General features: G+C 39.6%; 1 protein-coding gene across 11 annotated transcripts in view; it reads right to left on the bottom strand.

Annotated features, from left to right (window-relative positions):
* Nucleotides 1-25,637, bottom strand: part of LOC104602732 (DENN (AEX-3) domain-containing protein) — a 141,319-nt gene that overhangs the window by 68,384 nt on the left and 47,298 nt on the right. For all 11 annotated transcript variants that reach the window (XR_016080453.1, XR_002022971.2, XR_016080454.1 and 8 more), the window contains 8 exons: nucleotides 12,858-12,902; nucleotides 7,849-8,048; nucleotides 7,292-7,744; nucleotides 7,010-7,073; nucleotides 6,736-6,924; nucleotides 6,570-6,659; nucleotides 6,416-6,478; nucleotides 6,204-6,278 (listed from right to left, as the gene is read on the bottom strand). Coding sequence is in view for 7 of the 11 variants with exons in the window: in XM_088894807.1 (XP_088750933.1) it covers nucleotides 6,204-6,278; nucleotides 6,416-6,478; nucleotides 6,570-6,659; nucleotides 6,736-6,924; nucleotides 7,010-7,073; nucleotides 7,292-7,744; nucleotides 7,849-8,048; nucleotides 12,858-12,902 (1,179 nt within the window). In the remaining 4 variants the exon portion in view is untranslated. The remainder of the gene's footprint in view (nucleotides 1-6,203; nucleotides 6,279-6,415; nucleotides 6,479-6,569; nucleotides 6,660-6,735; nucleotides 6,925-7,009; nucleotides 7,074-7,291; nucleotides 7,745-7,848; nucleotides 8,049-12,857; nucleotides 12,903-25,637) is intronic.

The raw sequence follows: 25,637 nt of genomic DNA, 5'->3' as shown, positions 1-25,637 counted from the left end.
TTCTTCAGTACACCATCACCCACTTAATCAAATGATCCTTTCCATAGGAAGTCTCTCACGGTCTTTTCCACACAGTCTCACCCGGATCCCATAGGAAGTCTCCCATGATCTTTTCCAATTTCTTGGCAACTAAAGAATTTTAGAAACAAGTAGTAGATTAGCAGGTTGAATAAAGTGGACTTGATTAGGGTGACCCTAACCCCCTAGAGAGATATAATTCTTCCAATTCGCCATCTTCTTTGAGAACCTGTCAGATGTAAATCAGTCCTGTAAAACTGATATAAACTTGGTAACATTTAGAGACAAAAGAAGAAGGAAAGAATGGAGAACAGCAGCACAAAGGAAGAAGATGGAGAAAAGAAGAGGAAGAAGAAGAGTTCAAATATCTCTTCCCACCCTTCTCTAATCCTTTTGTTAAACTTCAATCTTAGGTTAATTACAAGTATGCCCTTAAGTGGGCGACCAACTAGGCAGCAACATAAAGAGAACTAAAAAAAAGAAATAACAGGCCCATAAAGATAGGCCCAATATCTAACAAATAAATAAATGACATACTCCCCCTCAAGCTGAGTATAGATGTCAACCATGCCCAGCTTGCGTATATAGAGAGTTAGCTTCCCTCTTTGAACTCCCTTGGTCAAAATATCAGCCAACTGTTCTTCTGGTGCGATGAATGGAAAGCAAAGTTCTCCCGAGGAAACTCTTTCCCATACAAAATGTCTATCAACCTCAATGTGCTTAGTTCTACCAAGTTGAACAGGATTATGTGCAATATTGATAGCTGCTTGGTTGTCACAATAGAGCATCATTAGCCTCTCATAGTCAACCCCCAATTCTTCTAAAAGTGATCGTAACCACAGTAATTCTGACACACCATGTGCCATTGCCATGTATTCTACTTCTACAGAGGATATGGAAACTATTGATTGTTTCTTACTCCGCCATGAAACAATGTCCCCTACCACCAAAGCACAATAACCCAAGGTGAATCTCCTATCATCAATACATCCTATCCAAGCAACATCAGTGTATGCTTCTAGATTCATCTGTCCATGTTTGCCAAATAGAATTCCTTTCCCTGGAGAACCTTTCAAGTAACACAGAACTCTTTCTACAGCAGCTAAATGAATATCTCTGGGAGAATGCATAAATTGACTAATAACACTAACTGCATAGGAAATGTCTAGCCGAGTCATGCAGAGATATAACAATTTCCCAAGCAATCTCTGAAACACTCCCCTATCAGATAAAAGTTCACCATCTATAGCAGAAAGCTTATGATTGGGATCAATAGGAGTGGAGGCTAGTTTAGCACCAAGTTTACTAGTCTCAAGAAAGAGGTCAAAGACATATTTGTGCTAATAAATGAAGATACCATCCTTAGAGCTAACAACTTCACTGCCCAAAAAACATGGAGATCTCCTAAATCCTTGATTTCAAATTCAGAGTTCAGAAAAATTTTTGAGTTTACTGACCTCCTGGGTGTCATTACTCGTGACCACAATATCATCAACATAAACTATCAAAAAGGTCACCAGAGAGCCACTTCTTTTCAAAAACAAGGTTTGGTCAGATTGAGTTTGTGTGTAACCAAATGAGACAAGAGCAGCCCTGAATCTCTCAAGCCAAGCCCGAGGAGACTTTTTGAGACCATAAATGGATTTCTGAAGTTTACAAACCTTCCCTTGCATTTCCTTTCCATACACTCCCGGAGGCAAAGACATATAGACCTCTTCATGTAGATCTCCATTCAAGAAGGCATTTTTAACATCAAACTGGAGGAGAGGCCATTCAAAAGTAGTAGCTAGGGACAACAAAACCCGAACTGAGACATATAGACCTCTTCATGTAGATCTCCATTCAAGAAGGCATTTTTAACATCAAACTGATGGAGAGGCCATTCAAAAGTAGTAGCTAGGGACAACAAAACCCGAACTGAGTTCATCTTAGCCACAAGAGCAAAGTTCTCAAGATAGTCAATACCATACATCTGAGTGTAGTCTTTAGCAACCAGCCTGGCCTTAAACCTCTCAATAGAGCCATCAGAATGATATTTAATGGCAAATACCCATTTACGACCCATTGGCTCCTTCCCTTCTGGCAAGTCAACAATATCCCAAGTATGGTTCTTATGCAAAGCATCTAGTTCAGCCATTATAGCATCCTTCCATTCAGGTTTAAATAGGGCTTTTGGTACAGACCTGGGTATCAAATGGGAAGAAACAAAAGCAAGAAAAGAATAATAGGTAGGAGATAAAAGGCTATAGGACAGGTGTTTAGAGATACAATGGACTGCACACTTCCGCTTGCCCTTGCGAAGAGCAATAGGAAGATCAAGGTCTAGGAAAGAAGTAGATGGGTCAGAGGAGGGCTGACCAGTTACCTTAGTAACGATGGGAGGAGCAAGAGGCTCATCTGTAGGAGTGGAAACAACTTGCCCATGTCTGAATCGGTGTCTTTGCTACCACCTTTGGAGAACAGGATGAGGAGAAATTACATGAGGATGAGGTGGAGGAGGAGGAATAAGAACACTGGAGGCAGGCCCAGTGGGAGAAGTGGACACCTCATCAGATGGCTCAAAAGGAACAGGAAGAGGAACTGCTGGAGACATAGCAAAGGGTTCCTCAGATTTCTCCCCCTCAGGAGGAATCCTAAAGAAAGGAGTAGACTCAGCAAATGCGACATCTTGAGAAACAAAACGGCTCCCACTAACTAGATCAAAACAGCAATATCCCTTCTGCGTGGAGGCATATCCCAGAAAAACACATTTACGAGCCTCAGGTTCAAATTTGTGCCTTTGATGGCTGTGAACATGTACATAGCAGGTACACCCAAAAACACGGAGAGGAAGAGAGAAGAGATTCTCATCCAAAAAGAGAAGGCTAAAGGGGGTTTTGAAGCCAAGAACCCGGGAAGGCATATAGTTAATCAAAAAGGTAGCAGTAAGGACAGCATCTCCCCAAAATTTTATAGGAACATGGGGTGCAAAAGGAATGATCTGGAAACTTCAACCACATTCCGGTTCTTCCTTTCCGCCACTCCATTCTGTTGTGGAGTGTAGGAACAAGAACTCTGATGAATAACCCCAAAAGTTTCAAGATAGGTTGAGAGGGTTTTCTCAAAATACACCTTAGTATTATCAGAACGGAATATTTTGATCCGTGTGTTAAACTAGGTACGGATGAGTTCATGAAATTTTTGCACAATAGTTGGTACTTCATCCCGAGATTTCATGAGATAAATCCAAGTGTAACGGGAGTAATCATCAATAAAAAGGATAAAGTACTTGTAACCCCCCATAGTAGGCAAATGATATGGCCCCCACACATCAGAGTGAACAATATGAAAAGGAAAAATAAATCTTTTATTGCTTATTGAATAAGATTGTCTACAATGCTTTGCCAGTTCACACGACTCACAATGAAGACTTGATAAAGACACTCAAACATATCTGGGAAAAAATGACTCAAAGCAAAAACAGACAAATGACCAAACCGAAAGTGACATAAAATGACTTTGTCAATAGACTCTGACAAAACTAACTCCAAGGCAACTCCATGAGGTGGTCCAAGAACTCTATCAGGTGTATCCAGCAAGTATATTTCATTCGCCTCATGGCCACTCCCAATCAACCTCTGAGATTGCAAGTCCTGAATAACACAATGAGTGGGAAAGAAGGTTATACTACAATTCATGGATTTAGTTAAGCTGCTAGCAAATAAAGGATTTGTATTAAATTTAGGGACATGAAGGACAGAGGATAAATAAAGAGTGTCAGAGGTCTTGATATCCCCCTTGCCAGAAATGGGAGAAAGAAACCCATCAGCAAGGGAGATTTCCTCTACCAGAGAGAAGGTGGTATGAACAAAAAAGATTAGACAAGCTGGTCATATGGTCTGATGCACCAAAATCTATGATCCAAGGGATTTTATGATTACCTGAAACTTAAGCATGGTTTGTAGAAGCACGAATACCTAAGTGAGCAACCTTCCATACTTTTCAAAATCTGCCTTCATTGCTGCCAACCGTTCCATGGTTGACTTCTCTTCACTCTCCCCTTACTTCCTCCTTCGGGTACTGTGGCAACATTAGCAGTCTTAGGCTTTCCTATCTTACTGATCTTCTTAAAATTGTTGTTATTCTTAAACCGGTCAGGTAGAAGATCAAGATGAAGCTTCCAACAAGTGTCCTTAGTATGCCTCGGTTTCTTGCAATATTCACATACCAGCTCCGTCTCAGTTGGACCCATTCGGCTTTATTCCAGCATATGCAAAGTGTTCCGTAGGTGGACTCTGTAACTGAACCTGCCACCTACTCTCCTCACTGCTTACCATAGCATATGCCTGGGCAAGAGTAACCTCATCTTTGGCCAAAAATATTCTGCCTAATGATGTCAAACTCAGGGTTGAGTCCAATAAGAAACTCAAAGACCCTGTTTCATTCCACCAACTTCCTAAAAGTTTTTGTATCCTTCGTATCCTCCCATACAACTGTCTCCATAACATCAATTTCCTGCCATAACGATTTCAGCATAGAATAGTAGATTGCCACACTCTTCTCCCCCTATCTTAGGTTCTTCACATCACTTTTCAACTTGTAGATTCTAGCCACATTCAACCTCTGTGAATAGGTTTCAATGACACTGTCCCAGATCTCCTTGGCCGAGGACATCCAGAGATAGTGCTGACTGATATGAGGCTGCATAGAGTTGACCAACCATCCTATCACTGTATAGTTCTCCTGCATCCATTTCTCAAATTCAAGGTTTGTCTCTTCGGGTTTCACCTTACTGCCTGTGAGATACCCTAATTTTCCTCCACTACAGACATAAATCCTTATAGACTGTGCCCAAGCAAGATAATTGGTTCCATCTAGCTTAATTGTGGTCACATCTGTCAAACAGAATCTACCGAGCCAAGCCCGGAAACCGGAACCTGCTTGAACTCACTTCCGTATTGCTCCATTAATCAAATGAAAATCAAAAAACCAGAAATTTGATCTTTATAAACTTACTTGAAGTGAAACCAGCACCCAGATGCTTGAAAACTAGGATTTCACTGCGCCTAGCTATCAAGGAGAAAGAGAGAAGATGCAGCCGCTCCTACTAAAGCTTCCCAATCTCTTCAAAAACTGAACCGCCCTCTTTTAGAAGTCAAAAGGCACCTCCCAAGCACAGAGTGCCACACCCAAAGCTTCACTTTTACCTGTAACTTCGAAAATCTCTAATCAACTAGGGTTTTGGGCGGAAACAGTACAACATTACTTCTTGGTAGTTCCGGCCAGAATTCAACTCTCCAAACCCTCTACCCACTAGGCAAAAGGTCCTCTGAATTATAGAGAACCTATCTCTCCATACACACTCTTAATCGAAGGGTGTATGGGAAAAGAGAAAAAAAAAGAAAAAGAAAGAAGAAGAAACCTGCTCTGATACCAAGATGTAAATCAGTCCTGAAAAACTGATATAAACTTGGTAAAATTTAGAGAGAATAGAAGAAGGAAAAAATAGAGAACAGCAGCACAAAGGAAGAAGATGGAGAAAAGAAGAGGAAGAAGAAGAAGAGTTCAAATATCTCTTCCCTCCCTTCTCTAATCCTTTTGTTAAACTTCAATCTTAGGTTAATTACAAGTATGCCCTTAAGTGAGCGGCCAGCTAGGCAGTAACATAAAGAGAACTAACAAAAAGAAATAACAGGCCCATAAAGATAGGGAAATTAGCTAACAAATAAATAAATAACATACTACAAGAAAGATACTAGGGCCCATTCGGCCTAGTCTCTCTACATTGTCAACCACTAGATACCAAAAATTATTAGTTACTTGATCACCATCCAATGGTAGCCTCAAGTATTTCAACAGCCACTCTCCCATTTTACATCTAAATCTCTATCTTCACACAAAGGACTCCTCTAAATTTAACCCACCAAACAACTCTTAGGTAGACTTCCAAATTTCTTCCAAACCTAAAAAAGATTGTAAATTTATAAAATACTTATACTAGAGAGATGTTTTCAAAGAGTTCCACATCATTGAACATTACACAATAACATCGAAACTGCTATGAAAAGCCCAAAATTTTGATATTCTATACAAATATTTTTGGCATTCGACTGCAATATCATTAAAAATAGTCATAACTCTCACAAAAACGTTCTGGCTACAATAGTTTAAGAAAGACACTGCCTGCTTCATGATATTGAACTTACTGGTAGTAATAAACTCTGCCATTCAAATGGACGAATCATGGGAATTAGTGACAATACAGTGGCTGAGAGGACTCCCTGCAAAATGAAATTCAAATAGGAGAATCAATTGGAAGAAAACTTCTTTTGTTTTCTTTTCTATTATGTTCAAAATTCATAAGAAACCATAAAACACTTTCTGGACATGAAAGATCTCCATTCTAAAATTAACTTACCAAATTGGGGCATACAACTACTATTTGCTTTTCCAGTAGAACTCCTGAAAACAATGCTAAAACCTGAAAGATACAGTACATATCATACGTCCTTACTACAAAAAAGATACATGAAACATGTGTCTAAGATAAGGTGCATTGCAAAAGACATTACACTTTCAAGAGATAGAACTCGGCAAACAGTTGCAGTAGTCCAAATTGATAGTGCAAGAGCTTCCTCAGCAGCAGCTAACCTTGCATTAACCTTGTTTAGATATACCTGGATCAGATGAAACTAATGATGAAGAAAAAGGAAAACAGATCCTAGCAACATTAATTACCTCATCAGTCTCTACTAAACCCTGTATATCAGTATAATTTCCGCATAATTCAAGGGAAGAAATTGGAGGTCGACTATATTTTATAGCCTGTAGATGTTCAAGTGGTTCAAAAATTATTTCATTTCCTCGTGCTGGAACAGAAAGATCTTGATAACTGCAAATTATCTGTAGCAATTTGTTTTTGTGCTCCTGTCTCAAACACCATAAGAATTATTAATAAAATATGATGAAACAGAAAACAACTTCACGAAAATAACATTGAGGAAGAAATAACCTTAGCCCATTCTATTATAATATCATTCCCAACTTCATCATCTTCATCTTCTGATATTACTGAACTGCCAAAAGCTGACAAAATATTAACTCAACTTCTTTCAGAGAAAGAATGAAAGAGCAAGGAAACTAGGGCAAAAGAAGACAAATGCCACAGAAGATTTATATAGACTACGATAAAAAATAACAATATCTATCTACTCATAAGTTTCAATGATAAAACCAGTAAACTAATTAAAACCAAGCAATCAAACTAGGGCAAAAGAAGAAGAAGAAAATCTACCAGCTTAATAAGGATTCAGAACTCTCAACACGCTCTAATTTACGGCTCTTAGAGCAGATAAATGAACTAATATCTGGCAACATTTGACCATTTTCATAATTTCCATTCATCCTTTCGAAGCTTTCGGACAGGGCTTCTGAAGTCTCAGGTGCATAATCATCAAAATATTGTTCGCTAGTGTAACCACTTTCAGGAGATTGAGGTTCTGACAACCTTGAGGAAAAAGAAGGGATTCTGTCATCTGAAATAAGGCCTACTGCAGCTGCACTAAGGGCTACTGCATTGTCAAGAGGTATTGCTGAATCCATCCAATCACTGTAACAGTCCCTGTTAGGGGAGTCATTGTTCTCATTCATCTGATCCTGTATTTTAATCCCTGAGAGGAAACTATCGCTGAGAGTCACTTCACTAACAAATTGGGTTATTCTATCCAGACGCTCTTGGGCAATGATACTGTACACATGAAAAGCAAAAGGAAAAGAAATGCCAGTTTCTCTTAGAAACAAAATCCATTAACCAATAGATCATGGTAGAATATTTGTAAAATTACTGCCAACCTGTTCAACATCTCATAATGTAACTCAAAGAAAGGAATTCTAGTAAGCACACAATAGCAACGAGGTGCAGAAACCAGAAAGCGGCTCCCCCGGCCAGACGATTGAGAAATAGGTGAAGTGCCACCTAAAATACCAGGTGGCCTCTGAACAATTTCCTGTACATGTAAGCAAACACCATAAAGTGTTGCACTGTCTGCCACCTGATCAAAGAAACATAGAAAACTTCAGAAGAAATGTAAAACAATAAATACAAAAATATAAGAATGTATACTCCTAGAAGGCAGTTCAGATCAATTTCAAGCAGACATCTGTTGCACAATCAAACTTTGCTGGGTGCACTTTCCAAAATTTTATCACGACAAAGATTGTTTTGTAATATTGTTCCATTGAGTCGTATTCTTTAGGTAAAGCCTTCATTAAAGGGGAAAATCCAATTGCTACCTTGAAAGGCATGTTTATGCCATTAAAAGAAAATGGTTAAATGACAAAACTGGTAAGAATACCTAAAGTGCCAAAAAAAACAATGTTACCCCATTTTTCAATCCATCCATTCTATAAGTCACTTCTCCTACCAAGTTTGCCACTTGTAGATAACATAATCAAATTCAACTTCAAAGTCAGTTTATCCACATAAATGATTTTTAGCCAATAAATTGATGGAAAGTATACTCAAAAGATCTTCCAATAGATTTAAATAACCAAAAAAAAGTGCTTTATGTCCAAGTGCTTTTAAAACAAGAGCCCGATGAAAAAATGAAAGAAAGGAAACAATAAGATGCAGAATTGAGCCCCAATCAATTTGATTTAAATAAATTATTCTTATAAATTGTAAGGTTAACATATCAAAATATATGATTTGAACAATAAGCAATAAACATTTTTAGAAGGATTTAATACTAAGTTGAATCCAAACCCTTACTATTTATAGATCATGTTGTAAATTCCAAGAGTCTTTAATATCAAGACCAGAAAACGTGCACATGCTTCACACGTGGCAATTTTAGATGATTATGATGACAGTAACAATATGTTTCCAAATTTTTCTACATTTGTTTATATTTCAGTGTATAAAAATAATTCTTATTTATCACACTTATCTTTGTTTAATATGATGAATATATGATATTAGAGATGTGTCCAAATTTTTTCTACAATTTGTTTTTGTAATTTTTGTGTTTTTATATTTTTTTAATTTTTATTATTTAATTGTAATATCAAGGGCTGACACATTTGATCCAAAAGGATGAATTTTTTGTTGTGAGACATAATGATGTGGGCTTGGGCCTTCACTGTTTATGTTTTGTTTTTAGTAAATAAGGATCCTACAACACCTCAAAACATCAGGATGAGTTTTTTTCCCAATTTTTGTTTTTGACTTGGGGAGAATGATAGGAATAAAGCCTGCCAAGATATGGAAGAAAAATAAATAGATAAATAAAGTACCAATATAGAAGCAAGATCCATTCAACAATTTCCTATTTTTTGTGTGGCATAAGTTGTCAATAAAGACAGAAATATAAAGGAACCTAATTACTATTTAGAAAATCTTACATTTGCTGCTAGACAAAATTGTTATTTGACCAAAATTACAAGTTTAAAAGCAGGGCAGTATTGTAATTGTTTCTGTCAAGATTAGATTAATAAAAGATTAGTGGACTAGAGTAAGGAGAGAAGAAATTGAACCATCTACTCCTTCTCCCTTCTTCTTCATCTTCTTCCTCTTCTTCACTACTGTTTCTCTTCTATTTCTCTCTTTTCTCTCTATAATTTGAAATTTATTTTCTGATTCTATTGGACTGAATCACATCTTGGTATCAGAGCACCCCTCCTTTTTTTCTCTTTTTTCTTAATCCCATACACCATAATTGTCAAGGTGACACCTAGGCGGGCGCCCAGGCGACTAGGCGATTTTTAGAAGTCGCCTCGCCCAACGCCAAGTGTTTTTTGTATTAGGCACTCACACATATACACATTATATCATTTTTTGAATGCCTTTATATATATTGTATCATTTTATTGGTTGGTTTTATTTTATTAGAATACATCCTGTTGTATGTTATAACTTTTTTTATAAAGATAAATCTTTCTTTACTAAAGCTACCGAAGTTTCTTTGGGTTTGAGTTCTGAACCGAGACTGAGAAGAGAAACTGAGGACTCAGTCCAAGTCATCCAACACCTCCCGGTAAGTTTCTTCTTCTTCTTCTTCTGTCCAATTGTTCTGTGGTCCTTTTTTTTCCTTAATTTTTTGGGATGAAACAGGGGCTCTGCCTCTTCAGCCTCCTCCTCCTCCCACCTTTCTCAAATCAACCTCGTACTCCAGTATTTTATTTTCTAATTTGAAAAAAAAAAACTTTTGGAAACAAAACAGGGGTTCCGCCCCCTGTTTCTTCTTCTTCAACAGGGGCTGCGCCCCAACTTTCTGAAACTTTCCTGAGTTTTTTTGCACTATTTTTTAATAATGCTTTATTTTGGGATGAAACAGGGGCTCTGTCCCTTTATTTTCTCTCTTTTTTTTTGCTACATTCCTCATTTTTTTGTTGGCCTGAAACAGGTATGATGTATATGATGGAATTTTATGTTTTATTTGAATGAATTTATTGCTAATAACCAGTATACGGTAAGTTGGTCAGTATATAAAACTAAAACAGTAGCTTAAAAAGGGTTAGGGATCTTTATTTTATACTTTCAAATTCCATCGCCTAGGCGCCAAGGAGACTGGGCACCCTATAGTCACCTAGGCATGTTGACAATTATGCCATACACCCTTCGACTAGAAGAGTGTATGGAGAAATAAGTTGCTGATTGTTTTTCAGCCATTTGTGCCTAGTTGGAAGAGGCTTTTGAGAGATAGAAACTGACTATAGATTGCCAAGAAACTATGGCTGCTGATTTTTGCCCAAAACCCTAGCCAACAAGAGAGCTTTCCATTTACGAGTAATGTTTTAAAATGCAGAGGCGTGACGTGAGGCGTTCCACTACCTAGAGGTGTGAGGTGTAGTTCAAAACGTAAGAGGCATAAGCCTTCCAAACACAAGGAGGCATAAGCCTTCCAAACACAAGGAAGCGTAAGCCTCCCTAAGAGGAAGGGGATGAGGAGGACGAAGGAGGAAGAGGAAGGATCTCATTTTTCTTTATTTTTAATAAAAAAATATTTTATATTAAGAAGAATGAAGATGCATAGCACTATTTATTAAAAAAATCTTTTCTTCCCTTCCCTTCCCTTTCTTTTCCTTTCCTTTTGTTTTTTTTTCTTGTATTTTTATATGAGGTGTGCATGTGGTGCACGAGGCATACGCCTCTAGCACACCTCATGAAAAAAGCGTACGAGGTGCACGCCTCACCTAGAGGTGCGCCTCCAGGAGTATGCCTCCACACCTTTTAAACCACTGTTACGGGTCAAGAAGACCGTGTTAAAGTGGAGATCAAATCTTGGGAGGTCTATTTTGATCCCTAGAAGAGATCGGTTGAAGTTAGAGATTGTTTGGGAAGCACTGGTAAGAGCAGCTGCAGTTCTCCCATTTCTTCCAAGTACTTGGGTGCAGTGAAACCCTAGTTTTTGGGTCTACTAGCTTGGGACTGATTGCAGTTAGGTCTATCAGAACTAAAATCGTTGTTTTTGGATTTTCGTTTGGTTAATGGGGAAATCTTGAAATGAGATGAAGCAGAACCCAGAGTTCGGGATTGGTGGAAACCTAAAATTGTCTGTAATGGATTTAACTGTTTCTGAAATCTCTTTGCAAATGTATTTATATTTATCATATGTTATTTTATGAAAAAGGTTTGCAAAAGGTTTAACCCCGGGTCCATCTGAACAGAGGGTGTGACACTGCATTCAGTAGTCTGGGAAGATGACCTTCCCTATGAATAGTGTTTGATCATTTAGGGCTGAGAAGTTATGAGCAAAAGACCATTTACAGGGACATCTTATGGGCTTTATCTTACGTCAATCCATTATCCTTGGGCTTCATAGGGTAGCTGAAACCAAGGATCACTTAGACTTAAGTGATTAGAGGACTAAATCATATCAGATTTGGATAGTCCTAATCACATTAGGATTGGGATCTAAACATAAGAGACAAGGGGTAGAGGTCGACCACTACTACCCAAAAACCCTAGATCGACCTAGCCTTGAGAAGCCTTGTTTCTCTTTGTTTCTATTGTGTTTTCTTCTGCAAAAAATCGGAAATTAAAGTGGTTTTACATCTGCAAAAATCCAAGTTGTTTGGAGAAGGAATTCGGTTGAAACTAGTTGCAAGATCAACCTCTTCACATCAACTACACCATCTTCAGTTGGGAGGATAATTTGAACTTGATTTTTTTTTTTTTTTTGCCATTTGATCTTGAATTTTAGGCGTGAACCACCATTCTGTGAGTTGCACTCTGTGGTCTCCATATCAGGCACACTCGTTTTATTTGAAAACCAAATCTGGTTCAACCCAATGCTGGATCAATCATAGGAGAATCTGATTATTGGATGTGGACTGGAAAAAATTTTGAAATATGGCCAATAAACCCTAGCTGGTTGGGCCAACATATTGATGTTAACAGTCTGTTCAATAGTAAATTCTATTGTTTTAGGTACATATATGATAGATATGACTTAAAAATAGGGTAGAACACTTATCTCTATATATTTAGCCTTTTAACATTTCTATATTTAATTTTTTGACAAGTTTGTAAAAAATAGAAATAATCTTAAAATATTACGATACAATAACAATTTTCAAAATAGACATATATTTTAAGTACTTTATTATTTTTGTTTTTCAAAGCTGATGCCTCACTTGTGCTTCATGTTATAGGAACTCCTTGTGCTATACTTGCATTGCACTTGAGTTTTAAAACATAGGTATTAATGTCCTATAATGATGACAAACACATGAAACTATAACTGAATTTGTGAACATACAAAATAATTAGAGAACACTTGGTGCTCCTAGACATCATCATACTCTATCAAGAAGAAACCTGCATAAAAAATAAATAAGAAAATATGCATAAGACTTACCTTGAGAGAAAAAATAAATGCTAAATCATCTTTGTTGAGATGCTCCTGCAAAAAAGATATAATAATAACCATACATGCTTCTCTTTTACTAGGAGGATAAAAACAAATATAAAGAATTCCATAATTCTGCAAACACAATGTCAAAAGGGTAAAAGAAAATTTCAGATGGAATATGAAATGAAAATAACTGAAATCGAATGTCAGTGAACAAAGAAAATGGTAATTAACTGTCATAAAAACCCACTAAAAATATTTAATAACAACATTTTAATATGCGCTGAAGCAACATGGTTGAAGAAAAGAGGAGTGCAAGGCCCCATTCATGGATCAAGTTCTAAAAAAGAGGGAAAGACATAAACTAATCAATTCGTTGTGTACGAGATCCTCAGGCACAATTTCAAGGCTGAAGCATGTCATTAGCACAATCTTTTAAACTTGTTGACATTCATTGTCAATAAATATGTATATCAAGATATACAAGGAGTAATCACTATATCTATACAATCAAGGTTTAAAATGTTGGTGTTGGTGGAAACTTCAGTACTCCAAATATAGAAAACATGTTAGAAATGTCATATAAAAGCATTATAAAAAGTATGGGCATGGTGAAAACACTGAAATATGTGAAAATATAGAATGATATTTTATGAAATGATAAAAGAGGTGTTGAGGTTTTTGGGCAGATTTGTGCATATTTAGTAGTTGTTTTTGTTTATTATTTGTTTAGATAGGAATTGAGGACCACAGCACACTTGTTGGGTCCCTTTTTAGTGGTTCTTTTAAGTTTTTATGCAGTTTTACATGTTAGCCGCCCTATAAGGGCATATTAGTCATTGTAGCCTTCTTTTAATTAAAATTATAAATACTAGTGGGAGGGCGGCCAGAAATGATTTGCTCTCTCTTTCTTTCTTAATCTCTTCTCTTCTCTTTCTCTTCTTCCTCGAGATATATTTCTTTTCTTTACAGATTCTTTGATTCAGCCAGTTTTCTACTTAGTGGTATCAGAGCAAGACTAGGGTTTCTTGGAGTTCTGGCATGCAGTCCTAGATCAGACAATTGCAAGAGGAAATAAAGGGCTAATCAATCTACTTCAGACTGCCCAGTTCTGGGATTCTTTTAGTGGGTTCCAGTCATCAAGAGGATGATCTGTGTTTTGGCATCAAAATTAGGAAGGACTGGAGTGCAGGGAAAAGTCTTAGTCAAGTTGGACTCTTCATTTTTTATCTAATATTGGGTGCTTGGACCTTTATGGACTTCTCTAGGTTTTATATAGGGGTGGTTTGGTTTCTAGTAGTTTCTGAGCCTTCTAGAGTGATCGATTCACTCTCTCTGGTGGGAGAAGGTGCGAGAAGAGGGATTTCTCTCCAAATAGGTTTTTCTTCTTTTGGAAAGGTCTGTTACCCTTGTATGTGAGATCGATTTGATATTGGAGGCATTCTACCTAGTTATTTTTTGTTTTTGAATTGTTTGAAGTTGAAAAGGAGAGTTGGAATACTAAGCAAAAGTCCACCGGTAACATGAGTGTGGGTGTAGGAGGTACTAGTAACTCTTTTGGGTTTGGAATTATTACCACAGTAAAATTCTATGGTACAAATTATTTAGAATGGATACAATCAACCAAGATGGCCATTGGTGCTCGTGGGAAACTGGAGTACATCATTGGGGAGGAGAAGAAACCTGATACAAATTCCCCTCGATGGGTACAGGAGAAATACATGGCAATGTTCCCGGTTGTGTAATTCTATGTTACCTCACATTGGTAAAAATTTTTTGTAGGCTAATAATGCAAAGGAGATTTGGGATGAAGTGACTGAAACCTATTCCCAGAAACAAAATGCACCTAGAAACTATTAGTTAAGTAATCAGGTGATTAATACAAAATAGGGAGATAGACCACTTGCTATGTATTTCTCCATGTTGAAAACACTTCGACAATAGATAGATCACTTAGACAGTGTTTTAAAAGTGCAAGGCGCAAAAAAGGTGTAAAGGCTAATTTGCACCCGAGGCGCAAGGCACAAGGTGAGGAGTGCAGGAGTAAGGACAACTTATGAGCAAGAAGGATTCAGCCGGTTCTAGTTCTTCAAACGGGTAGTGAAGTGCAGGAGCCAATCACACTACCTCCTTTGCTTATATAGGTAGTTCATATGTGGTTGCAAATTATGCATTCACCTCAGTTAAGGAGGGACCTCCTTGGATTATAGACTCAAGAGCATCTGAGCACATGACCAATATATCTACCCTTTTCAATTCTTATCAACTGTGCTCTGGTAGAGACAGAGTCTCTACAACAGATGGTTGTCATATTCCCATTGCTGGAGTTTGTCCCAGAAGCTGATGCCCTACTAGAAACCCTGCAGTAGGTAGTACCCATTTAGCAGCTAAGAGAGATCTGTGTGGAACAGATCTAGGTGGAAGGACTGAGTTAGACAGTCCTAGTACAGATCGTAAGGGTGGTCACAGTCTAGGTTCGACCACCGGAGGTGCCAAAGTGGTAATGCCCTCGGCTACAGCTACGATAGTAGAAGTAAAAGCCCAGTCCAAAAGTGTTCAGCACAGTACAGGGGTGGATTGTTCTTGGTTTCAGACCTGTTACGAGGGGTTCTCAGACTTGTAACAGCTTCGATAAGTCTGAAATCGTGTTCTTTGTACTGCGTTATCAATTGTGATCACTGTAAGAGGAAGGAGATGTCTTCAATATCGGGAGAAGTGTCTTCTAGGGATAATAGAACTGGTGGGAGGTCTTCTAATCTGGAAAACCCAAATCTGCACACCTTGCAGATCACCAGTGTATTGTTGGATGAATATAACTTCAGAGAATGGTCTGTTTCAGCCATGCTCTTCATTACTTCTTGGGAACTTACGGGTTATTTAGATGGACAGAAGCAGTAACTTGAACTGGGTAGTGTGGAGTACACAATATGGCGTAAGGAAAATGCTATTGTTATGTCCTGGCTGCTTGCTTTGATGACTCCAAGAGTGGCCAGGACTGTTCAACACTTTCCCACTGCTGCTAAGATTTGGGAGAAAGTGTCTAAAACTTATGGACAGAGAAAGAACAATGCAAGAATCTATACGCTAAACCAAGACATTGCTGCATTGAGACAAGGAGATGTGACAGTTGCAACTTATTTTGCAACCCTAGAAGGACTATGGGAAGAACTTGATCATCATCTTATTCTTGGTTGGGAGAATATAAGAGACAAGGAGAGGCATGATAAACAAATTGAAGAAGGTAGAGCCTTTAAGTTCTTGCCGGGCTTAGACCCAATGTATGAGAGCATAAGGTCTCAAATTTTGGGAAGGGATGAAATGCCAAATTTACACCATGTCTACTATCTACTAAGGAATGAAGAGGTTAGGAGGAAAGAGATGCAAGTTGACACTCAAATACAACCTGTTGAACATTCATCCTTGATTTCTTCAAACCAAAAAGGGAGCAAGCACTCGGACAAGAGGCATCTTAAGTGCACTCATTGTGGAGGTGAAAGGCATGTAAAAGAGACTTGTTGGGTTCTTTATCCTCATCTGAAACCAGCTGCGTTAAGGAAAGACAATAAGCCTCAGAGGAATCAAACAACAAGTGGGAACCTTGTTACTAGTCACAGTGGTGAGAGCCCGAAGAACACAGCTACAGTTACACCTCCTCCCATGGGACAGACTGCTAATTCCCACACATCCGGGTCCTTAGATTTCACTGCTGATGAGGTAGAGGTCCTTAGCCGGGCCTTAACCCGTCTAAGGACTAATTCCCTTGCTTCCACCTCTCTTGCCAGATCAGGTATTGTCTCTGCTTATAGTGCAACTAGTTCTATAGAGTCTACCTCTTGGATTATTGATTTCGGTGTAACTGACCACATGACACACATGTCCTCTTTATTTTCTTCATATCATTTGATGTCTAGCCAAGATAAGATGAGAGTTGCTGATGGTTCTCTCCACCATCTCTGGGAAGGGGGGGTTGACCTAAGCAAGGGCCTCTCTTAAATCTGTTCTACATGTTCCCAATCTTACTTCCAATCTCCTATCTGTTTCGAAGCTTACCAAGAATTTAAACTGTAGCATAACTTTCTTTCCTACTCATTGTGTCTTTCAGGACAGACTGACGAAGAGAACGATTGGGAGCGGTCATGAGTGTGGAGGTCTCTACTATTTTGATGCAGACATCAGTTCGGCCTTACAATCATCTACTGCCAGTAGTCAGAATAATGAGGAGTCAATAGATAGGTTACACTTGTGGCATGCTAGGCTAGGTCATTTACCTTTTCCGTCATTGCAAGGGTTGTTTCCTGAATTATTCAAGGGTATTTCAAGTCAAAGTTTAGTTTGTGAAGTGTGTCAGTTATCAAACAATGTAGAACTCTTTATCCAATTTCTAGTAATGGAATTCAAGGTCCTTTTGATTTGGCCCATTCTGATGTTTGGGGCCCTTCACCTCTTGTTTCTGTAGATGGCTTTCGTTACTTTATCAGTTTTATTGATCACTATTCATGATGCACATGGATCTACTTGTTAAAAGGGCATGATGAAGTGCCACGGATAACCATGGCATTTTGTAAAATGATTGAAACTCAATTCGACAAGAAGATTAAGCAATTTCGTTCAGACAATGCTGTTGAATATTTTGAAAGATCCTTGAACCTGTTCATGGAGGATGGAGGCATGCTACACCATCAGTCCATCAGTTCCACCTATTGTTCCACCATCAGCAGCTCCAGTCCCACTGCTTGATCCACTACGACCAGCCTCAAAGTAATTTCAACACCAATCCAAGAAGAGGGTTGACTCCACACATGCTCCAGTAGAAAAACCTGCACCACTCTCCGTTAGTCCATCTGAGGTTCTAGGTTAAGCTGATACAGTTCCAAGAACTCATACCCTATTCCTCTTCCTTCATCTGGTCCATCAGTTCCACCATCAGCAGCTCCTGTCTCACTGCTTGATCCACGACGACCAGCCTCATAATTTTTTCAACACCAATGCAAGAAGAGGGTTGACTCCACACATGCTCCAGTAGAAAAACCTACACCACTCTCCACTAGTCCATCTGAGATTCTAGGTTCAGCTGATACAATTCCAAGTATTTCCCTTGAGCATGTGCCTTTTATTTCCCCTAACCCCAGTGGTGATGTTTTTGTACCTAACACTGATGTTGTAGCTGATCCAATTGCACTCCGCAAGGGAAAGAGAAATTGTACAATCCATTGCATCTCACACCATCTTTCCTATAGTGCCCTATCACCTTCCTACCATACCTTCCTTTCTTCCCTAGATTTTGTGTTTATACCCAGGAATGTCAGTGAGGCTCTCACCAAACCTAAGTGGAGTACAGCTATGCAAGAAGAAATGGAGGCTTCAGTTAAGAACCAGACATGAGAGATAGTTGATCTTCCTACAAGCAAAGAGATAGTTGGATGTAGATGGGTGTTCACTATGAAGTACAGTGTTGATAGCAATATAGAAAGGTACAAGGCAAGGTTGGTTGCAAAAGGTTATACACACACCTATGGTACTGATTACCTGGAGAGCTTTACACCAGTAGAAAAGATGAGTTCATCCCACCTTCTTTAAATGTCTTTCTTTCTCTCATTAACAATGTTCCAATCCCTAAGAATGTAGTAGAGGCTCTATCAGTACCTAAATGGACAAATGTAATGAAGAGATCAATGCATTACATAAAATGGTACATTGGAATTGGTGGATCTTCTTGAAGGAACAGAACTAATAAGATTTTAGTGAGTGTTTACGGTGAAGCACAAGGCTGACGGCATAGGAGAAAGGTATAAAGCCCAGTTAGTGGCAAAGGAGTTTACTTAGGTGTACTGAGTTGATTATATAGACATTTCCCCCAATAAACAAGATGAACTCTATTAGAATTCTCCTCTCATTAGTTGCTAATCTTGATTAGGATCTTCATCAGTGGATATCAAAAACGCCTTCTTGAATGGTGATCTTGAAGAAGATGTGTAAATGGTTCAACCCCATGGTTTTCGTGCCCAAGGCAGTGAGCAAAACGTGTGCAAGCTAAAAAAGTCATTGTATGGCCTAAAACAATCTCCAGGGGCTTGGTTTAGCAGGTTTTATTTAGTTGTGTAGCAAATAAGATTCGAGCAATTCCAGTTTGATCATACATTATTTGTGAAGAGGGGGTAAGGTAAAAGTGTAGCCCCGATAGTATATGTTGATGATATTCTAGTCACTGGTGATTGGAAAATTGAAATTCAATAGTTGAAGGAGTTCTTAGCCACTCAGTTTGAAGTGAAAGCTAGGTCCTTTACTGTATTTCTATGGAATTAAAGTTGCTCACTCATAAAAGGGGATCTTCATTTAATAGAGGAAATACATCCTAGATCTATTGCAAGATTTAGGAAAGGTAGGAGTAAAGCTAGCTAACTCTCCCAGTGATCCAAACCATAGGTTGGGTGACTACCATGGGGAAATAGTAAAAGATGTGAAGCAATTCCAAAGACTTGTGGAAAGGCTCTTATATCAGTCTCCAAATTGAAGGTTAATTGGGGAAAAAGTTGTATAGTAGGGATTAACTTGGGAGATGAAAGTTTGAGAGAGCTAGTTGAGATTTTGGGATGTGGAGTCAAACAATGGCCATTAGAGTGCTTAGGGCTACCGTTGGGAGGAAATCCAAGACCAAAAGATTTTTGGAAGCCAGTGGTGGAGAGGTTCGAAAGGAAGTCGACACTCTGGAAGATGAATTATTTGTCCATGGTTGGCAGAATAACACTAATTAGAGAAACTCTAGCAAATTTACCAGTCTATTTCCATTCAACTTTTAGAATCCTAGTTAGAGTGGTTGGACATCTAGAAAAACTTATGAGGGATTTTCTTAGGGAACTTGGGGGGAAAAGAGGGATCATCTGGCAAAGTGAGAACAAGTCAGCAAAACAAATGAAAAGGGAGGCTTAGGATTTAGGAACCTAGTTCACAGGAATACTTCTTTGTTAGGAAAGTGGCACTGGAGATTCCCATTGGAAAGAGACGGGCAGTGGCACAAGGTGATAGAAAGCACTCACAGGCTGATGAACAATGGCTGGGATGCAAAGATAGCCCCCACATCTTCCTCAAGCTCTCCGTGGAAAGAAATACAAGAGGTATATCCAATCTTTCTTAATCTAATCAGATTTGATGTGGGTTGTGGCTCTAGGGTGCTTTTTTGGGAAGATATTTGGCTGGGTGATACTCCTTTTTGCTCCCTATTCACTGATTTATATTCAATCTCTAACTACAAGTTACAACCCATCTCAAATTTTGTCACCTTTTCTCACTCAGGACTGAATTGGGATTTTGGTTTAAGAAGGGGTTTAAGGGATAATGAATGTTGTGAGTCTCTTATTTGCTTGCTTGATACTCTTAAGTCAGTTTTCTCCAATCCACCTTTGGAGGACACTAGAGTATGGTTTGCTTCTTCTGATGGAACCTTTACTTGTGTTCCTTTCTTCAATACCCTTGTACAAGCTCCTGCTGATGGGGGTGAGAATTTTCCGATAAAAGAGATTTGGAGCAAGCCTGTTCCACCAAAAATCCCAATCTGATGCAGATTGGGCTGGTTCTATTGGAGACAGGAAATCAACCTCAAGTTACTGTACATTCTTAGGAGGGAACCTGGTCACATGGCACAGTAAGAAGCAGAATGTGGTGGCTAGATCAAGTGCAGAAGCAGAATACCGAGCTATGGCACACAGGGTTGCTAAACTCTGAACTCTTCTTAACGAGCTTGGTATTAAGGCTGAGGGCCCTCTCAGGCTGTATTGTGATAATAAAGCAGCTATCAACATAGCTAACAATCCCGTGCAGCATGACCAAACAAAACATATTGAAATTGACTGACACTTTGTCAGAGAGAGAATTGTTTCAGGAGAACTCCGTGTACCCTATACACCATCTGAGATGCAAATTGCAGATATATTGATTAAAGGACTGACAGCAACAAAGTTCAGAGACCTACTTGGCAAGCTAAACATGATTGCTATCCAGGCTTAGCTTGAGGCGGAGTGTTAGAATGTTAGAATGAAGTCTCTTTGTATGAGTGTTCGGCTGATAAGAGTCTTATTAGCCCATACTTAAGTTAAATTATCCTGTATCTGGGCCTGGGTTAATGGGCCTAAGCCTGTTTAATGTTTTAAGTTAACTGGGTGTCCCATCACTAATCAGGGGCATTCCAGTAAATTCTTGTACCATTGTACTTCATTCAAATATAAATCATTGCTGGTCGACTGAACAGTACAGTTCGACATTTTCCAGCATACCAGTGGTTTTCTTCTTCACTTCTCTACTTTGAACACAGCATTCAGCACACATGGTATCAGAGCTGATTCGAACCTAGGGTTTCAGCCGGCACACCAGCTTCTACTCTCTCTTCTTTTGATGCTCTTTTCTCATTTCTTCTTCTTCTCTGGGTTGCTGAAAAAAACAGGGTTGTAAGAGAACAAGGTAGATTCGAACCTAGGGTTTCCCTTGGTTGTAGGGCTCAAGGGAGGTAAGGCCCAGAAGTGGATATCCTACTAGCTTCTTCTTCAGCAAGATAGTAGCTATTTGGCTACTAAGTGAGGTCTGTATAGGACAGACCTAGTTGAGGACTGATTTCTGCAGTCCTAGCCCTAGCCGAAAGGGGGAGAGCTTCCCTACAACAGCAGCTTCGAAGCCCCAGCAACACCAGCACAGCAAAGTGGTAAACAGCTCCAAGTTCAGGTTGGTTATCAGTCCGAAACCCCTCACCACTGCTGTACCCGAGCTCCTTCAGCTTAAGTGAAGTTACCTAGGGGGCTGTCAGCTCTAGATTGCCCAGCACTGAACTCTTTGACCAGTTAAGACTGAAGTCAGCATGTCTTCACTATCTGGAGAAGTTTCCTCCAGGGATATCAGACCTGCCGCAAGGTCACCCAACCTGGAAAACCCTAATCTGCACAGTTTGCAAATCACTAATGTATTTTTGGATGAATATAACTTCAGAGAGTGGTCTGTCTCAGCAAAGCTGTTCATTACCTCTCGTGAACTCATAGGCTATTTGGATGGAGACAAGAAAGAACCAGATGTTGGCAGTCCTGAATACACCGTGTGGCGCAAGGAAAATGCCACAGTCATGTCTTGGTTGCTGGCCTCCATGACTCCTCAGGTGGCCAGAACTGTTCATCATTTCCCTACAGCTGCTAAGATTTGGGAGAAAGTATCCAAGACATACGACCAGAAAAGGAACAATGCTAGAATCTACAGGCTGAACCAGGACATTGCAGCCCTAAGGCAAGGAGACAAGTCCGTAGCAACATACTTTGCAACACTGGAAGGCCTCTGGGAAGAGCTTGACCATCACTTGATTTTGGACTGGGAAAATGCCAGGGATAAGGAGAGGCATGACAAGCAGATTGAGGAGAGCAGGGCCTTCAAGTTTCTGGCTGGACTAGACCCAGTATATGAAGGTATAAGGTCGCAGATTCTAGGGAGAGATGAATTACCCGAGATTCACCATGCCAAATACCTGGTGAGGAATGAAGAAGGAGAAAGGAGATGCAAGTTGACTCCCAAACACAGTCAACAGAACTATCTGGAGAACATTCAGCCCTAGTCTCCACTAAGGGAAATAGACTTCCAGACAAGAAGTCCCTCAAGTGTATTCATTGTGGTGGTGAGAAACACACAAAGGAAAAAAGTTGGGTCTTGTATCCTCATCTGAAGCCAGCTGCTTTGAAAAAGGACAAAAGACAACATAGGGGGCATACAGCAAGTGGGAATCTTGCCACCAACAACAGCAGTGACAAGTCACAAAATACTCCAACAGTGTCCTCTTAAATCACAGGGCAGGTCACCGATTTCTCTGGACCAAGTACCTTGGGCTTCTCGGCTAGGGAGGTAGAGATTCTCAGCCGGGCATTAGCCCGTCTGAAGAATAACCCTTTAGTTTCCACCTCTCTTTCCAAATCAGGTACAGTCTCTGCCTTCAGTGGAACTAGTTCCATTGAGTCCTCCTCATGGGTGATTGATTCCGGAGCAACTGATCATATGGCACATATGTCCTCCTTATTCTCTTCATACCATTTGTTGTCTGGGCAGGATAAGTTGAGAGTGGCTGATGGGTCTCTCTCCACCATCTCTGGAAAGGGGGTGGTTGACCTAAGCAAGGGCCTCTCTCTTAAATCTGTCCTACATGTTCCTACTCTTACCTCAAATCTTTTATCTGTTTCAAAACTTACAAAAAATTTGAACTGCAGTATAACCTTTTTTCCTTCTCATTGTGTCTTTCAGGACAGATTGACGAGGAGAACGATTGGGAGTGGTCGTGAATATGGGGTCTTCTACTATTTTGATGCAGACATCAGCTCAGCCTTACAAGCTTCTGCCGCTACTAGTCCAGAAAGTGTGGAGTCAATAGCTAGGCTGCACCTGTGGCATGCTAGGCTAGGTCATGTGTCTTTTTCTTCTTTAGCAATGTTGTTACCCGAATTGTTTAAGGGAATTCCAAGTCAGAGTCTAATTTGTGATATGTGTCAGATGTCAAAACAATGTAGAAGTGTGTATCCAACTTCTAGTAATGAAATTCGAGCTCCTTTTGATTTAGTGCATTCTGATGTTTGGGGTCCTTCACCCATTGTCTCCATTGATGGCTTCTGTTACTTTATCAGTTTTATTGATCATTATTCTCGGTGTACATGGATTTATCTGTTAAAAGGACGAGATGAAGTGCCACGGATAACTATGGCCTTTTGCAAGAAGATTGAAACACAATTTGACAAGAAGATTAAGCAATTCCGGTAAGACAATGCGGCTGAATACTTTGAAAGATCTTTGAACTCATTCATGGAAGATGCAGGCATGTTACACCAAACTTCTTGTGCTAACACCCCTCAGCAAAATGGGGTTGTTGAGCGCAAGAACAGGCACCTCTTGGAGACAGCTCGAGCTCTACTCTTCCAACACAAAGTGCCCAAGCAATATTGGTCTCAAGCTATACTCACTGCATCATACCTGATAAATCGGATGCCATCTAAGGTATTGGGTATGAAGACCCTTTTCTCTGTTTTGTGTCCCACTCTTCCCGAATTTCCTCTCCCCCCACGGGTTTTTGGCTGTACATGCTTCATACATGTGAAGGATCCAAAGAAAACCAAGCTGGATCCCAAGGCTAAAAAGGGAATATTTCTAGGGTACTCTCCTACACAAAAGGGGTACAAGTGTTATGATCCTGTCTCCAAAAGAAAGTATGTCACTAGAGATGTAGTTTTTTTTTAGTCTCAACCATATTTCCAGTCTTCTCAGAATCCTCTTTAGGGGGAGACAAATGGGGTGGAAGAGGATTCTCCTTTCCTTTTTGTTCCCCTTTCATCACCTTCCACTATTCCTAGCTGTGACATTTCGGGTCAATCTAGTGAGGCTCCCACTGTGCCAGTTACATCCCTTGATACAGAAGATGCTCCTGAACGCTCCAGCAAGCAAGAGAAAGAGATACTTACATACAGCAGAAGAAAGAAGGGCCCTCAATCTCATGATTAAAACCAATTGAACTCAGATCAATCTGTCTCTACAATCCAAGGTAATTCTGACCCTCACACTTCAGATTTGGATCTTCCTATTACTCTCTCTGAGCCTGTTCGTTCTTGTACTACCCGGCATCCCATAGCTGATTTTGTTTCTTACTCACACTTATCTCCTGCCTATCACTCCTTTGTGTCTACTCTTTCCTTTGTTCGTGTTCCTTCCAGGTACTCAGAGGCAGCATCTGATCCAAGGTGGAAAGAAGCCATGAATGAAGAGATGAAAGCCCTAATGAAAGCAAGAACGTGGGAATTGGTTGACCTACCAGAGGGGAAAGGCACTATTGGGTGCAAGTGGGTATTCACAGTAAAGCACAGGGAAGATGGGTCAATCGAAAGGTATAAGGCAAGACTTGTGGCAAAGGGATTTACACAAAAGGAAGGAATTGACCACAAAGAAACCTTTGCCCCAGTAGCAAAGCTCAACACAATCCGGGTCCTACTATCACTAGCAACAAATTTATCTTGGGAACTTCATCAGCTAGATGTGAAGAATGCCTTCCTAAATGGTGATCTTCGTGAAGAGGTATTCATGGAACCCCCACCAGGCTATGATGTTGGAAAGAAGGTATGTAAACTAAGGAAAGCATTATATGGTTTGAAGCAGTCTCCCCGGGCATGGTTCGAGAGACTTTGTATGGCTATGAAGAAAGTGGGGTATACTTAAAGTAGTGCAGATCACACATTGTTTACAAGGAGACAGGATGACAAACTTACAGCACTCATTGTTTATGTGGATGACATGGCGATCACCGGAAATGACTTGGAAGAGATGAAGAGGCTGAAAGAGTTCTTAGCTTTAGAATTTGAGATCAAAGACCTAGGAAATCTGAGATATTTTCTTGGGATTGAAGTTGCTAGATCAAGAGAAGGAATCTACATATGTCAGCGGAAATGTGTTAGATCTCCTACTGGAAACAAGCATGATGGGATGTAGGCCAGCAGACACCCCAATAGAACCGAACCACGGACTACAAGAATCAATGGATGAGGAATACTGTGATAAAGAGAGGTACCAAAAATTGGTAGGAAAGCTGATATACTTATCCCTTACTCGGCCAGATATTGCTTATGCAATGCATGTTGTCAGTCAATTCATGCACTCGCCAAAGACCCCTCATATGAGAGCAGTGGAAAGAATTCTCAGGTACTTAAAGACTTTCCCAGGGAAAGGAATCCTATTCAGGAAAAGCAACAAACTTGAAATTGAAGCATATACTGATGCAGATTGGGCTGGTTCTAT

The sequence above is a fragment of the Nelumbo nucifera genome, chromosome 1, assembly GCF_055504915.1.
Source record: "Nelumbo nucifera cultivar China Antique chromosome 1, China Antique-T2T, whole genome shotgun sequence".
NCBI lineage: Eukaryota > Viridiplantae > Streptophyta > Magnoliopsida > Proteales > Nelumbonaceae > Nelumbo > Nelumbo nucifera.
This window is presented reverse-complemented; position numbering and strand designations above follow the sequence as displayed.